The sequence below is a fragment of the Gopherus flavomarginatus genome, chromosome 21 (assembly GCF_025201925.1).
Source record: "Gopherus flavomarginatus isolate rGopFla2 chromosome 21, rGopFla2.mat.asm, whole genome shotgun sequence".
NCBI classification, from domain to species: domain Eukaryota; kingdom Metazoa; phylum Chordata; order Testudines; family Testudinidae; genus Gopherus; species Gopherus flavomarginatus.
Window position 1 is genome coordinate 6,967,107 of NC_066637.1, and position 17,289 is coordinate 6,984,395.

Consider the following 17,289-nt stretch of genomic DNA (forward strand, 5'->3'; position numbering starts at 1 on the left):
GGTGTTTCTGGTGCATTTGAATCAAAGCCACACCAGCTTGATTTCCCTCCTCCCCCCACCCCAGGGACACATCCTCAGCTGGCGTAAATCGGTGTAGCTCTGTTGACTTCAATGGAGCAACATTGATCTCTGCTGGCTAGGAATTTGGCTCCTCAGAATCTAGGTGTGGTTCTCAAAGTAGCAGTGGATTTGTTCCACTCCGGCCTCCCCAGTGCGAGAGCCGTTTCTCCTTGCAGCAAAGGAGCAGCAGTGCGGGATCAGCTGCAGGGGCGGCAGGGTGCTCTCAGCCTGTAGGGCAGGGGTCGGCAGCCTTTCAGAAGTGGTGTGCCGAATCTTCATTTATTCACTCTAATTTAAAGTTTCACGTGCCAGTAATAACGTTTTAATGTTTTTAGAAGGTCTCTTTCTATAACTCCATATTATATAACTAAACTATTTGTTGTATGTAAAGTAAATAAGGTTTTAAAAATGTTTAGAAAGCTTCATTTAAAATTAAATTTAAAATGCAGAGCCCCCCGGACCGGTGGCCAGGACCTGGGCAGTGTGAGTGCCACTGAAAATCAGCTGGCGTGCTGCCTTCGGCACCTGTGCCACAGGTTGCCTACCCATGCTGTAGGAGAAGAGCTTTGAGAAGGGCAAAGCGTTGCCTTGCCAGTAGCCCAGGGGTGGGTAAACTGCAGGCTGCAAGCCATTTTAAACTGGCCCGCGAGCTCCCGCTGGGGAGCGGGGTCTGGGGCTTCCCCCACTGCATGATTCTCTGTCCCGCTTCAGGGGAAGCCGAGGATGTGTCCCCTGCACACACTTGTACTCTGTGGCTGTGGGGAGCAAATGCAGGGGAATGCATAATTGTTTGGCTGGTTTATGTCATGCTTTTCCTTTCTCTTTGCATCCCTAGTTGTGTACGAGCACAGATCACGGCTCGAACGATCCCTGCAGAAGGAGCGAGGGGAGCACAAGAAGACTAAAGAAGGTGAGTCTCTTGCTCAGGCATAGCAGAGGCTGGCAGCAACTCGGATAGTCTCGCCAGGGAATAACACACTGCACCTAGAGTGATTTCCACCTTCACAGCACTGTTCAAAGGTTAATGAATCCTCCCAGTGTCCTCATGAGGCGGTAGGTGGGAATTATCCCTGCTTGACACGTGGGGAAACTGAGACAGAAAGGTTCGTGCCTCACCCGAGGCCACAGAGGGAGGAGGTGGTGTGCGATCAGGGATTGGATCTCTGGAGTTAATGGCTCCTACTCCTGTATTTAGTCCCTGTCTAATCAACCCATCTGTCTAGGCTTTTGCATTGACACCTGTGACGTAATATCTGGGTTCTTCAAACCCATTAACTAAACCCAGCACTGGACCATGCCTCCTCTTTCTAAATAGGTAAACTTTATGGCAAGGTGAAATAGCTTGTTCAGTTTCACAAAAATCAATACAGCTATTACAGGTTCAGTGTTTGCAAGGTGCTCTGAAGATGTGCAGCTGCAGAAGTGCTTCTTAATAATAATAACATTATTGCAAGCTCTTCGTTATTGACATCGGCTGCAAATTGTAAAACCTCCCATTAGCTTGAAATGCAGAGATGAACATGTCTATTTTTAAGACCATGAAATTGAATAGGGAATAAGCAGCACAGGGGCTAGAGGCTGTCTCTCATAGTAACACTGAATGCTGGATGGCAGATCACTTTAGCCCTGAATGTTGCTGGCAATTTAGCAGCTTGGTTTGTATCATCTGTGGAGAAATACGTCTATCCCTTTTGGCCTCATTCCTAAGCTCCCTGCATTTCTGGAAACACTGACATGTATCAGCCGAATTTGTCATGAGTCTGTGGATAAATAGTTGACTCAAATGTTGAATGTCTGTCTTCTAATATTTAGATTTCTTTCATAGTTTGTCAGCGTTGCTCTAGGAAATGAGGCGCCTGCCAAATGGATCGCTGCAGAGCATGCATGGACTCTGAATGGCTCAGGGCTACGTGCATCTTGGCTCTGAGAAAGCTGAGGAGCTTTTTCCCCATGACTGGGTCCCGTAGGTCATTTATTTCAAGCAAACCTCGCATTGCTCGTGAAGTGAAGGACAAGGAGCGCTGTCTTTAGTTAGCCTTCACCACGCACTCCCCATTGTCCTGACCTGCTGTACGTGCGACAATTACTCGGGTAGCCTCCTCTTGGGAAGCCATCTATAGCGAGCCATGTAGTGGTTTTGTGACTGGGGCACAAGGAAGTTGGCACAGTTACTCCATGAGGATCTGCAAAGCCAATGCGTTAACTCCCTGTACCCATCCCTTCCCAGGGGGGTTTGATTACCATTCATTGTGTTGTGGTAGCACGAGGGAGTCCTTTTCTTGCACCAGGCCCCCCTTGTGCCAGGCGCTGTTCAGACATAGATCCAACAGATGGTCCCTGCCCCAGAGAGCTCATGCACTGAGCTGATGTGCTGCTGTGCCCTTAAAGTAAAGGGTGGCAAGTCTGTGAAATATTGGGCTAGAGTTTGCTCAGCATTTGGGGGGTTAAAATGAAAAGCTCTGCCCCCCAGACCATCCCTGCAGAGTGGCATGTGCTTGGTTCCCAGTGACACAGCAGTTGGGGTCAGTTTGGTTTCTCTGAAGCTTCTGAGCAAGTTGGGGGCATAAGTTTCATAGAGCCATTACCAAACCTAGCCAAGCAGCTTGCCTGACCAAGATACGGGCCCCTTTGCACTCTATACAACAAACATGCAATCTAAATAGACAAAATGGACAAAGGCTGGTGAAGGGAAACTGAGGCACCATGTCAGGAAATGACTTGTCCATGGTATCTCAGCAGGTCACTCACAAGGAATAGAACCCAGGTCTTCTGAGTCCCAGTCCAGTGCCTTATCCCCTGGGCCACTCTGCTTCCCAGCAGTAGTGATTTACACAGCCGTCTTGGGAGTGAGAGCACAGAGACGGAGTCTTGGTGGGGCTGCTCTTGCAGTAGGAGGGAGAAATCTGAGGCACGCTGGTGCTCCCAACTGTATCACTCCCTTGCCTGGTGCTTTGTCGGAGCTCACTTCTGATCTCACTGCAGCCCTGATGACTAAGCTGAGCAAGGGAGGGAATCTCTGGCTTTAGAACTGCTTGGACAAAGCATAGGTACTTCTGGCCCTGTGCTGGTCTCTGCAAGCCCACCAATACATTATGGGGTCTAACTATTCTGTGTTAACTCCTGCTCCCCTGATGTGGTACCTTCAGCAGCGAGGGCTGGCACTGTCAGATCCTGGTTGCGTAGGGCAGCTGCATCTCTTCCAGCAGGGACAGTCCTCTGGAGAATGCAGGGGAACCCTGGTGGTGGGAATTTGGGAGATGCATGAGAGCACCAGTGGCACATTCTTCATGGAAAGGCCCTTCTTATTTGTGTGTTTGAGTCCGAGGGAGGAGCACGCAGGCAGACACCAAATAATTGAATCCCTTTCTCAGTTCCAAAACAGATCTACAATACCGTGATCGGATCTAGTTGGTATCGAGCTGGGGTGGGGAATTCACCTAACCTCCCATTCTAAGAGGACACAGTATAGCAAATAAATGATGCACCTTTGTGAGGCTTGCAGGAGCCAGTGCTTCCCCATCAGCTGGTGAAGACAGGACTGAATGCAATGCTATTTATGCCTGTCTACTGGAGTTGGGTTGCACATGAAAATAGACTCATAGACTTTAAGGTCAGAAGGGACCATTATGATCATCTAGTCTGACCTCCTGCACAATGCAGGCCATGTGTGCATCTCACTTTGCTGGACTCTTATTTACATCAAAGTATCCACCAGGCAGCTCAATTAGCGGCCCAAGCACTGGAATATCGGGGGATGCTGCAGAGCAGGACAACGAGACGCGCTTGCAGAGCTGCGTGTGTGGCCCCAAGACTGGACTAATGGGGGATGCTGCAGATTGGGATTGATGGACATTGCTCGAAGCTGGCAAGGGGATGCAAGCCTGGAATAGCAGCTTGGTGCTGTAGGGCCCCGTTGAGGTGCAGTGCCAGAGTGGAGTGGGCACTGAAGGAAGGTGAGAGGTCATGGGAGCTTGAGGAGGCCAGAGCCAGCAACTAGGTCCCTCGCTTGGCATAAGCAATAAAGCCTCAGGAAAGTACAGGCCCTCTTTTTCAAAGGGCTTTCTGGATCTAATGCAGCTACACTTGTGTTTTCCTTAACCCTAGACTCTGTTGCCTTCAGGTTTTGCCTCTTGCAGTGGGTTAAGTTGAGTCTGTTTGAATCATTTTATTATGATATGTTTTATGACCGTGTCTAGGGACCCCGATCAGGTACTGTACATGCAGTACAATGACTTTCCCTGCCCTAAAGAATTGACAGTCCAGCCTTCCTATGTAAATCGTGTCTGAGAGAGGATGAGATGTCCCAAGGTTCTCTTTGGACTCTTGGGGCTGGCTTTGGCTCACTAGCCACAGCTCTTGGTGAAATGTGTGTGAAGATAAATCAGTTTGCTGTAAAATGCACTGCTTCCTCCACCTGTGTATGCTGTAGCTGGGCCGCTGATGTTCTCCTTCAAGTCCACCGCTGTGCTGGGAGAGATGCCACTGTGTAACTTTAAAATGTATTTCTTACTAGCATCTTTCTTCTCAAAGGGCCCCCAGAGAATTGCGTGATCTTTGCACCGCTGAAATGCTGCCATCCCTGGGGTGCAGCGCGGCAGCCGTCTAGAACACTGTACTGCAGTGGGAAGAAGGGAAATTTTGGCCATGGCAGACAGGTCTAATGGAAAGTACTTACACAGTCTGTGATTGCACAGAGCAGAAAGGACCTCAGTGTTCTTTAAGTCTCTTAAAAGCTTCTGCATTCCATTGGGCTGTATCACAGCCTTTTGTCCGGCTAGGAGTTTTTCTGCTTCTGAAAATCTAAAGCACATCCTTGTAAATTCAATCCAATTAAACTCTCTCTTCTTTTTTCCTTTCTAGATTTTTTGGTGTATAAATTAGAAGCTCAAGAGGCACTCAACAAAGAGAAGGTAGGTGCAATATGTCCCTGTGTGTGTTTGAGAGAGAGAGAGAGATGTTCTTTTAGTATTTCCACGGCTGCACACCAAAATACAGCTACCCAGCGGGAAGTGAAAAAAGATTCATTGGGAATGATGCTGGCATTAGAGTTTTGGACAAAGAGGTGTCCCATCAGGATGAATCCTGGATCACTTCATCATTAATGGTCTAAAGTCTTGTCCATGTGAATGTTTAGTTCCTGGGAAGCTGGAGTGTGTATCCATCCCACACTAGCCTGCTGTGAACTAAGTGTTCATGTGGACCCTGCTGACTTGCATTAATAGTTTGAGTTTGTCTACATGGAGGCATACAGAAAAATTAATCCAAATTAACTAAAGGTGTTTATTTGAACTGGATTAGTTAAACCTCATTAACACCTGTGTGAACAACTTCCTTCAGAATTAGAGAGGCCTTAATTCAGTTTATCTGAATTCATTTCCAAAGTGAACTAAACTAAACTGAATTAAGGCCACCTTAATTCTGAATAACAGCATTCACACTGGGATTTAATGCAGTTTAACTAATTCACTTCAAATTCACACCTGTAGTTAATTCAGATTAATCTTCCTGGATGTTCCCGTGTAGACATGCCCAGACTGTTACCATGCATCAGCAGGGTCCATATGGACAGTTAGTCCGCAGCATATTAGTGCGTAGTAGATTCACACCCCAGCTTGCTGTGAACTTGTCTACACAAACAATTAGTCTTATGTGAGTAAGGGTCTATTTCAACTCATTTGGGAACGAGACAAGAACTGTCTATCTCTGGGGACGTTGCTAGCCCAAGTCCCTATTGTTTGCCCAGATCTGTAAATGACAAACTGGGTGACCAGACTGCTAGCCTCTGTGGCATTGTGGAGTCCTGTTCAGCTGCCTATTGGCAAAGGAAAGGCCAGTTGTTTTTGTATTGGACAGAATTGTATTTACCTGAGAAACAAAGCATAGGGACAGCGCAGAAGTGAGGGGGACTATACTGCAGGGAAGCTATAGACACTGTCACTGCGACGGGGGTAAATGGTTTCTCCTGGTCCATGGGTGGGAGCGCAGCAGCAGAAGAACGAAGTCGAGGGGAGATCATGAGTAGTAAAGCCTCTCCACTGGCAGCTCTGTCCCAATGGGAGATGGGCGTTTGTCACTAACAATCTGCATGTTAAATTACCAGCTACCTGGTGCCAGAGAGCCAGAGCAAAATGATGCGTCTCAAGGGGCGATTCATGGAGGCAGTTGGGCTCTGCTTGTTATTCAGCCTATGGTAGCAAAGTTCCCCCCCACTCCCCCAACATCAACTGTTTAATAACAGACCAGAGAAGAGCTCCCGCCCTTCGCCCAGTGAGGGGCCAGGCCCAAGGCATGGCCTGCAGGCTCAGCTCAGGCACTAGGTGAAATAGTCCAGTCTGTCTGAAAGGATGGGGTGTCTTTTTCCCCTCGGGATGGGGCAAGGGCATCTTTCAGTGGAGATGGGAGTCCTTTGTCGTCATCTTCAGTAGCCCCTGGCCCTTTGCAAAGCAGAGAGTATTGCATAACTGATGGCTGTTGTTCACTGCATGTGATGCTGTGTGACCAACAGCAATGAAAGTGTCAGTGCTGCTGAATTCAGGCAGAACTTTATAACTCAAGTCCCTAGGAGCCCAGATAGCTCAGCGTTTGCATCTGATTTTCACAGGCTTCCTATTGTCTCTATTTATGGGGCTGAAATAATGCAAGATTGATCCCATCTCAGGGTTTTCAGCCCCATAACTACTCCTTGTGGTGTTAAATCCCCTGATAGCTGGAAGTGCAAATGCCAGAGCCCCTCTTCATTTATATCCTCACTGCAGTTTGCTCAGTGCTGTGAATACAGCAGCACAGAAAACAAAGGGGAACCTTTATAGCTAAACGGTATATTTGCTTTTAATGAAGAAGTTAATAGGATGTAGTTGTGAGACATTCCTGTGAATGTGAAGAGCATCTACAGTTACTGGGGAAAAAACGACAAGGAATCTTGATCCTCATGCTTCAGGGCTCAGGTCAGGAAGAAATGCATCCCTAGGGGGTAACCCACTTACTTTAGATTATAGGACTTGTTACTCCCTCCCTGAAGCATCTGAAATTGGTCACTGCTGGAAACAGGGCACCAGACTAGGTGGAACATTTAATCAGTTCTTCTGTGACTGCTAAATACCAGGCAGTTATAGAATTAGCATAGTGGATATACTTGCTAAATAGATTGATGGCTACGCAGCAATTGTGTTTTCTGGAAGCTCATTAGGTGGTGATATTTTGTGCCCTATTGAATATATAATTTGAGTTGTGGGTTAGAAGGTAGCAGTAACTATGCACTGTGCTTAGTTTGCAGTTCCATGGTGTTGCCTGTGATCTGTCCCGTGCTATTTAAAGCTGCCCAAATACAGATCTGAGCAGAGAAGCTTGTGAAAAGGCAACAATTCTGCATCTTGTTCGCCACCTGCCCCCTGCGAGCTCTAAGTTTTCACAGGGAAAAACAGAATCTGGGCCCTGTCTTCTGGACTTGTCATTGCCAAGAAGGTAGAGAGGAGTCAGAGAGCTTCGGGGTGCTAGGAGCAGCGACCAATGGAAGGGTGCAGGGAGGAATGAGAAGTGCATGAAAGAGAGGGAAGGCCCACACTTGAGGGAACAGGGCGTTTGGGTAAACGGCAAGAAATCCTTTCAGGTAAATGAGAGCAAGGTGGTGCCATTGAACTGTACATGTTGGAGAGACCATGTTGCCTTCTGCTTCCACACAGGGAACACAAGTGGTGGAGCTGCAGGCAGATGAAAGTCTAAATGGGTCTTGGGCCTCGTCAGCACACTAACTGCACCGGTTTGATTAAAATCGAGTTGGTTTAAAGCAGTGCAAATCATTCACTGAACACGTTACCTATCTGTAAACACATATCTGGTAGCAGTGCCCATATCCAGGAGTTTAAACGGATGCAGGAAAACCAGCGCAAAGATTGGTTTTTAGTTAAATTTGGTGTAATTTTCACATGTAGTCGAGGGCTTAGGGCTTGTGTTGTGTCTCTCTCTCTCTCCCCTGCAGCTCGTTAACAAGAGCCATCATCCCAGTTCTCAGGGAATTCTGTCCTTTACAAAGCTCAGGTGCGAATCACAGGCCAGCTAGAATTACTCTGCATTTACACAAGAGGAATGAGAGCAGAATCCTGCCCCTTAATTTTAAATAACTTCCCTGTCTGCATCTCAGTGCATGTACTCAGGAGCCAGATTCTGATCTCAATTTACACTGGTGTAACTCCATTGAAGTCAGTGGAGTTACTCCAGTTTTATACCACTGTGAGAGCAGAATATAATCCTTCATTTTCTTTAAACTGGAAAAAATTCCTTGAAACCAATATTTTTTTGTGAAACGGGCAGGTTCGGTGAAACACCTGCTCTGAAAAACTTTTGGTTTTTAAAAAAAAGTTAAAGCCTCTCATTTCAATATTGTCAAATCAGAAAGATTTTTGAGGGTTTTTTGGTCTCGAAACAACTTTTCACTTAGAAATGTTAGTAAATTTGACTCTAAATATTTTAATCAAAATCAAAATGAAATGTTTCAAACTGATCAAAAAGGAATATTTTGATTAACCCAAACCAAAGGGATGTTTTTGGATTTTTGGTTCACAAAATTTTCAAGCTTTCAAGTTTTTGTCCAATTTGTGATCGGACTTTTTGACATTAAAAAAAAAAAAAAAAGTCTTATGGGACAGGAAAACTGTTTCCTGCCCAGACATAACTAGTAGTTTGGTTATTTTAAACTAATCCATTCTAGCAGCACTCCCTGAGAAGTGACCCTTCTTAGGTTAAATGGATACAATGCTTAGTCTTATACAGGAGACCAAACATCATGTGCGTTGATTTGCATGTACTTTTAATGGCATGATTATGTAGCCACGCTGATGTTTGTGTGTGGTTTTGATCTGCCTCTGTATCTTCTGCATTCTAATGTTTTTATGTATTTGTTACAGCAAGATTCTATGAACAGATATGGGGCCCTCAGTTCACAGCATAAGATCCTGAAGGTAAGTCAGTGCATGACTGGTGAAAACACACCTGTTTCTGCAGTGAAGACATGGCCGGATAGATTAATGTCGTGCCCTTTTAAACTTCCAGAACTGCCTGTGCCTGGCTTATACCATGGATCTTACCCTCCTATTGTGACCCAATAGGGCTCATGTTGGAAACAACGAAACAGTTATTTCCCCCTCACTTTGAATCCGCTCAGGCTTTCACAAAAGGTTGGACTAACACACAGGTGCTGGGAGACTGTGCTGTTGAGTGGCTAGAACAGCAGAACTGGGTGTGGGGGCTCTTGGCTTCCAGTTCCATTTCTACCAGTGACTTGCTGTGTGATGGTGGGACGTTATTAATATCTGTATCTCTGCACAATGGAGATAAGGTCATCACCGGAGCATGAGGTGGCGTAACTACTGTGTTTAGAGGTGCCTTGGATGAAGGGGGCTGTGTAGCTGGTTCCAAGGCTGGCTGTAGAGGTGCGTTGGATGAAGGGGGCTGTGTAGCTGGTTCCAAGGCTGGCTGCTGTTCTGTATCACCTATTTTACAGGATGCCAAGGAGCTGTGGTCTGGGTAAGGAGGAGGTACCAGCACCACAGGATCTGAGGGTGAAGCCATTGGTGCAAAGGATCTGCCTTTGACTGCTCTTTTGTTGCCTAGCTGCCCCATTCTGAGAGCTGTTACGGGCCATTGGAAGGGCATAGGCACTACAAGCAATTATTGTCAATGAACCTTCCATAAGGATAGCTGCACAGGAGATGCTGATTGCACCTGATGTGTCATTGTATCTCTAGGTGATGGCTGAATGCTATGGCAATCTTGAGTTAAAATTAGACACCTTGGGCCTGAAAGCTTGATTTGGGTGAAGGAGAGGGTGCCCTGTCTATCTGTTATGAGGGCTGATGCATGTGCAGAGCCGGATAGAGCCAAATCAGTTAAGAAAACAGCTGTGTCAGCAGCAGCTTCCCTTTCTGCAGTTTCCTTTCTGCCTGCAGGCCTATCGATAGCTTTCTGTGTTAGATCTGTATCAACCTGTGGACTGCGTTTCGCTGTTGTACTGGAGGAGGTGGGCATGGGCTAGGTGACATGACCAGATAGAAAAAGCTCCATGGTCCTCGGTGGCTAGTCGTCTAGCGCCTGCCCCACAGACAAGGTTGAGGACCATTGCTTCAGTAGGTGCGTGTGAACTGTTCAGAGCGGAAAGCCCAGCTACCTGGAAACAAGGCTCTGTGTGTTCAGGACTCTACCGGGGGCTGCATGCCGAGTGAGAGGTAGGGTGGAAACTCTTTGTCAGACGAATCTAGCTTTGCAGCGTCAAATGTGAGGAGGGAAATACAAATTTTCACAAGTTTTACACAAAAATAAAAGATGGACATTTTGTCAAAATTTCCCTAGAAACCCAAAATTGGAGGAGGGGGAATTCGCATAACACCACAGAAAGGCCTCCTGTCTTGCACAGGCCTGTCTGGGAGCAGAACTTGCCCAAGACAAATGTCCCTTTGTCTTTTTCCACACTCGAGTTTCTCCTCTCCATCATCCTCCCTCCCCCACATTCCACCTGGACCTTGGAACACTCTCTGCCTTCCTGTGTGAGAGGGGAGCATATAAAAATGTTCCTTAGTGCTGTTACTGCACCGCCCCGCTGAAGATTTCATCCTGCTTCACAAATGGGAGGGAATTAAACCTCACAAAATCCCTGCAAAGTAGACAGTGTCCCCTCTTCCACCGAGGGGAAACTGAGGCCCTCTTCTGGCTTCCTAGAGGAAAGGGCGCATATATGAGAGAAGCCACCAGCTTGGCTCAGGGGCTGCTGTATCTGCGTGTGATACTCATTTGTAACAGGAAATGAGTCTCCTGGTGGAAGGTGCATGGATTTCTCCCCAAGTAGCAGAAGCTTGTGACCGGATTGCTGCTGTCTCATCTGGGATGTGATTTTTCACGACTCTTTGCATCTCGAGTGGAGACTGAATTTTTTTTAGAACATTCGTCAGAAGAATGCACCTGTCACCATTTACTGTCCGCAAAGGCGAAGAGCTGGATTCGAATGAAAGATATTTGTAGACCAGGACCTCCTAAAATCGCCATACTCCAGGAACTTACAATGAATGGCATTTTCCTAGCACTCATGGTATAGGGCATGTGTCATTTACCTCTTCATTTTTCTAAACTGACATTTGCAGAGCTGCTTTGTAAGCCGTGAGATAATTGTTTATTTTGTACTGCATATCTCCAGATGCTGTCCAGAATTAAAATTGCAGCTGGCAGAGAGGTCTCAGGCACTGTACACCCTCTAAGCAGGAAAGTGAATGTGGGGGTCTTATGCCGTATTCCGCATGGCACAGATCAGTGATTCTCAACCTCTCCAAGACTAGATGTCTTGCTAAAAGATTATACCTTTGCTCAGCTGCAAATTGAAGGGCTTGATGTAGGGAACACTGAATGAAGTTTTATGATAGATCCATAATACATCTTAAATACTTTATGGCTCCCATTACCATAAAATCTGAGCACTTCACAACACCTCGCTGAAGTAGATATAGATTAGCGTCCCCTCCCCCTTTTGTTTTTACAGGCGGGAAACTGAGGCACAGAAAGACTAAGTAACTTTCCCCGGGTCACACAGGAAGTCTGTGTCAAAGCCAGGAATTGAACACTGGCTGCCAGCTAGTGCTCTAACCACTGGACCATCCTTCCCGCAGTCAGATCTTTAAAATCAGTCTTTGGTCAGCAACCCAAAAACTGAGCAAAAAACTTGTCCTGCAACCCACTATGTATAAAATAAATAAATAAGAGAAATTGATCCAAGGCTAATGAAATGTCAGTGTAATTTAATCCAAGATGCATCTCTTCATGAATTACTTTTAAAAATAAATTTAATAAAAATTAATTGTAAAAATTTTAGTTTTATATTAAGTCAATCAATTATTTTAATGTAAGAAAGTAATCTCAAACTATATTTGGCTGAAATCACATTAAAAAGGGACGTACACAAGTCCACTGTGAATGTATTAGAGAAGGATTGCAGCTAAAAGTGCTGATTAATTATCGTTAATGTGAAATGGTGAGCTTGCTTGCAGTACATCACGTTCTCCATTCTTAGTGCAATGCACTATTGAGTGTGTTCTCAACACGACTTGTGCCCATTCCACAGCAGAGAGGAGTCTGTTATAGTTCTCAGTTCCTGGACTTTGGCTCAAATTGTAGAGGGTCATGGCTCAGTCCCTGCTCACGACCAGGATGGTGGTGGTCATGCTTCTGTAACACGTGGTATTGGATCACGCTCTAGGTTTAAACTTGTTCCTGTATTTTTGTCTATAGGAGTTGGGTGAACATGAAGCTGAAAGCAGCAGTTAGACCTTCTGGCTCCAAACTTGCCACTGGCTTCTCTTTCTCATGTTGAGTTTATACTCAATGCCTTTTCCCACAGATTGGAGCATACCACGCTCACTCGGGCCGTGCAGTTGCTTTTGCACGATCTCAGAAGCTCTAGACCCTGCAACCCTGTTGGAGCTGTTGAGGAACCCACTTCTAGGCTGCTCCTCGGACTTGAGAAGTCCTCCTGCGTTTATAAAATGAACCATGTGCCGTGTATGCCAGACTTGTGGCTTGGTACACCGCAAGGTGTGAATACTCGGTGTACTTGTAAAGGGTAAAATGGCAGCCAAGACTCGTGGCTTCTCTCCATAACATTGACTGAGGTCTCAAGCAAGATATTTAATATCTCTTTCCCTATTTCTTGATGTTTCTCACTTTTGAGTTACAAGCATTTTTAAACCATTAAGTTTGCTCTAAGCAGAATATTTTTCCAGAGGCTGATTTGTGGCTGACCAATCCCCTGGGCCACGTAAGTTTTTAAATTACTTTGGACCCCAGTAAGCCTTGCGTTCTCAAAGCCTTACAGTTCTTTGTAGCTTATTTTAAAATGGCAGGCAGGGAAAGATGCTCTTGTGGTGAAGGAGCTGGACAATGGGCATGTCTGCACTGCAGAGAAGGTCTGTTCTTCACTCTGAGTGGTTAACTTGGGTTAAAATAGCAGTGAGGACACAGCAACTCTGTTAGCAGCTCGGGTTAAAGCCCATAGAGCAACCTGGGGCTCAACTTGAGCAGCTAACCCTAGTTAAATGCCAAGTTGCCATTTCTTCACTGCTGTTTTAACTCAAGTTCACTCACACTAGTTAAGGATACACCTCTTCTGCAGTGTAGACATACCCTGAGACTCAAACCTGGGTTCAGGTCCTGATCCTGCCACAGACTCCCTGGGTGACCTGGGCAAGTCAGTTAGGGAACTGAGCAAAGAGAGACTATCTCTGTAAAATGGAGATCGTAATCCTTCCTTGGTCTGTCTAGACTGTAACTATGGCAGGAACGGTCTCTTCTTCTCTCTACAGCACCTGCATAATGGGGTTCAGATCTCAACGGGTGTCTCCAGGTGCTACTGCAATACAAATCCTAAACCAGCATCGGGACAACGCTGTGGATTATAGGATACTATTTTCATCTGTACTATATGTATGTGAGGACCTCTGTGGCTTCTCTCTCTTTACCTTATTACTCTGAGTAAGATTGTTCAGCAGGAGATGGGTTGTGCTATGGACTTCGCAAAGATCTGAAGGCCCTATAAAAGTACGTCCTATTGTTCTATGAAGCCGCGAGGGTGACTCCAAGCACTGATGGCATTTTAAAAAAATCATTTAGGGGAAACAAATTGGAATTACTGCTGTAGCCCTGCAGAGTTATTGTATTGAAGGGCCAGGAGTTCACCTGCGAGCCGGTCGATTTGTATATGTAATTGGTGCTGGCAAACTAAGTGTGGAAGGACTCCATGGGTTAGGATGGGAAACCAAAAGGAGGTGAATTCTGGTTCACTGGGTTTGAGCAAAAGGATGTCTCGGCAGATTTTGCTCTCTAGTGTTGGGCGGGCAAGGAGACAGAGTCTGTTCTCAAATTATTTCACCCTGCATCTTTGAAACTCCCCTCCCTCTGAACCCAGCCCATGAGTCTCGTTAGGGCCCCTGGACCCAGTGCCCTCACCTTTGTCTGGAGCAGAGCTGATATGTGGCCTGTAGGCTATACATGTCACCCACGGGTCATACTGAGGCAGCAGATGTGGGACTCCCTCCAGCGCCGAGCCATCTGTACTAGTGGAGAGGGGGTCCCCGCAAGGGATTCTCTAGCAGTTTGGGGCAGTGGGGGAAAGCAGCTAGCAGCTTTTCAGAAGGCAAACCCAAAAGAGAACAAAAGTAAATCCCCCCCCATGCAAGAGCGCAGTGTGTGCACGCTTGGCAGGCAACGTCGGGACGCAAAATGGCAGCAGGAAGGGGAATTTGTCCTGTTTAAAGGTGCGGGACTTAGGAAACTTGGCTTAGCAGATCAAACTACACACCCCATGGAAACCTTTTCTGTCCTTCTGTGTAACGTCCTGCAGTGCGACAGGAGCTCTGGAAAGGACGTCTGGGTTGGTGCAGCGTGCCACATGAATAAGGTGAGGGAAGGTCATGGTCTTTGGCTGGAACGTTGGGTGAAATCCAGAGCCATGTGCCAGACCAATGAAAACCGAACGTAACGCAGCAGGCGGCCACGTGGGGTGAGGAGCGTCTGCAAGAAAACACCTGCTAAATCCATCTGCCGGTTGGAGACTCTGGGACAAGTAACGGCACTCCCTCCTGGTTAACGTGCACCATGCGCTGCGCTAAGCTAGGTGGCTTCCATGGAGAGACTCCAGTTCTTTCTTCCCCCTATTGTTACTCAGAACAGAGAAGTTTTTCCCCTCGGCTTCTCAGGCCCCTCCTCCCCTAAATCCCTCAGCGTGGGTTAGAAACTCTCTCCTTGACGTGTCTGGAATTTTTTGGTGCCTCACTTCAGGAACCAACTTCAAGAGGAATCCTCCACTCTCTACCCCAGGGGACAAAGAGGGCAAAGAACCCCTGAAAACAGATCCCCGTGTCCCGCTCCTCCCCTTTGTCAGCCTCCAGTGAGATGACAGCGGGAGGTGCAGGAGGTGGCCTGCTTTCGTTCGCAGTAATATGATGTTTTCTGGGCTTAAAGGGCCAGGCAATTTTGTGGCTTGTTGCCATTTTTAGGATGGGGATGAGTCAAAAGCCTGGATGCAACACCCCTCCCCCTGCGCCCTCAGCTCTCAGGAATTCATAGTCCCATATGGGAACTTCACAGCCCCAAGCGTCACCTGGGGCAGCGTTACTTAGTGGTTGGAACACATCAGAGGCCTGAATGAAACAAGCAGGCAGGTCACAGTCCCAGATCCCATCGGACAAGCTTTGGCAGCCTGACACCCACCGCTGTGAGTGGCTCTGACTGCGGCCTTCATAGCCTCAGCCAGGAGGCCGGGATTCTGTGGTGCATGAAGCCTCTACTCTCCCGCCTGCACACGTTTCAATCCAGCTCCAGGGCGTGTGTGTAAAGTAGAGTGTGTGGGTGACGCTTGTCGGTGGACAGAACAGCTGCCTGCAGTCTCCTGGGTTGCCAGTCCAGCACCGTGAGATCTGGGTGATCAGCTCTGGAAATAGGCCAGGGAATAGCACTGCAGTCATGGAGCTGAGAGCACTTGAGCTTGCAGTGTGGCTACTGAAGAGCATGGGGTTGTTACTCTGTAAACTATTCTAGCGTGTGTCTAAGTGGGGAGAGGGCCAGGAAAAATACAAGCGTTGAATGGACTTTTGGCTTTAACTCGATTCCTGGTTACCTGGGTGCCAGGAGGACTTTGGAGATGGGGGAGTGAGGCTGAGATGGGCTGCAGAGAGGGCCCTGTACTGGACAGGTGCGATAGAGGTGGAACTGCAAAGGCGTGTGCTGCCAGTGCTTTGGAAACATCCCAGCAGAGGGAATCAGACAGTCATGGGGGGGGGGGGGTGGTGGTTTGCACCAACCCTGAGTGTTGCTTTTTTTCCTCCTGTTCAGAACCAGCACGAAGATGTCAAGAAACAGCTGCTCGACCTGCAGCTGCAGCACAACAGCTTGAAACTAGAACATCGCAAGACGCTGGAGACCCACAGCCAGAAATACACGCAGCTGCAGCGGGAGAAGGAGAGTGAAGTCACGGGTCTGCAGGGTGAGCATGGTGGGGAGCTGGGCTGCAAGGGCACTGTGAGGCGAAGGTGTGACTGATGGCCTGAGTGTGGGAGAGGGCTCCCTTCCTCCTGTGAGCTCCCTGCTAGTTCCCTTCCGCAAATGCTGGAAGGATCCTGAACAGAGTATGGGCTAGTTGGGCATCCGTGTATGAGAGAGGCAGGGGAGGGAGGCTGGGTCAGTAGAGACAGAAAGCTGTTTAATGGTCTATATTGAGGGAGTTTGTGTCAGTTGGTTCCCAGTGTCCATAGCACACACCATCCCCATTGGCAGTCTCAGCAGAGAGGCCAAGGATGAGAGAGTTCAATCTCCACGACTGTCTCTCGCCGCAGGAGGTCCGGGGTGAATCCTGTTGGCATGGGACAGAGGGGAAGCTTGCCTTGGTGCCAGCCATGCAGAAACCATCCTGTGGATAAACAGAAGCTGTTGGGCCTACCGTTCTCACCCACAGAGCTGAGCAAATGACAGAGGTTTTGGCTTACTGGCAATTCCGAAAATGTGTTTTGGGTCGAACAAAATGTGTCATGCAACCCGAAACAAAAGGCTTGGTCTCCATTTTTGAGTGGGTTTTATGCCTTTTTGGATTTTTAAAGCTAACGAAAGTTGAAGTTTCAAACTGAAAATGTGTTTAGACTTTTTTTCTTAATTTGGGGTGGGTTTTTTTGTTTTTACGTGAACCATTTGGCGAAATGGACACACAATGTTTCGACGTTGCCACATCTGCATTATTTAACCAAGGGGTGGGGGAAGTTTTGGATGAAAAATTTCACCCAGCATTAATCATGAGTACTAACTAAGTTTCAAGTGAATCGTAGGGGATCCCAGTTAAGGGCCTTCTGAGTAGAATTCTGCACAAGGGTGGTCCCACTAGTCTAAGTGATGAGTGTTTTAAGTTCAGCAGAAGTTGTATGGGAGGCACATGGCCCCTGTGGCAATGAAGTCCGCAAACTGCCTAGAACAGGCAGGGAAGTTCTGAAATTCCACACTTCCCTCTTTGTGTCTTAGTATTGCTACCACACCCCTCACCATGGTATCTGGGCCCATGGTCTGTTAGCCAGAGTCCTCATGGTGCTGCCTGGTAAGACACTGACACAGTGGAAAGGAATAGCTTGCTCTGGAGGATCCTAAGTGTTCTCTGATTTTGGATTCGGACGCATTGAAGTACTATTGTGCTAGCCAGTGTGTTGCCCATGTGTCAGG

At 47.3% G+C, this 17,289-nt stretch overlaps 1 protein-coding gene across 1 annotated transcript in view; it reads left to right on the forward strand.

Annotated features, from left to right (window-relative positions):
* LOC127038869 (Golgi integral membrane protein 4-like) overlaps positions 1 to 17,289 on the forward strand; it is a 69,822-nt gene that overhangs the window by 16,574 nt on the left and 35,959 nt on the right. The window contains exons 2-5 of the mRNA XM_050931942.1: positions 896 to 970; positions 4,921 to 4,970; positions 8,961 to 9,014; positions 15,922 to 16,072. Of these exons, the coding sequence (XP_050787899.1) occupies positions 896 to 970; positions 4,921 to 4,970; positions 8,961 to 9,014; positions 15,922 to 16,072 (330 nt within the window). The remainder of the gene's footprint in view (positions 1 to 895; positions 971 to 4,920; positions 4,971 to 8,960; positions 9,015 to 15,921; positions 16,073 to 17,289) is intronic.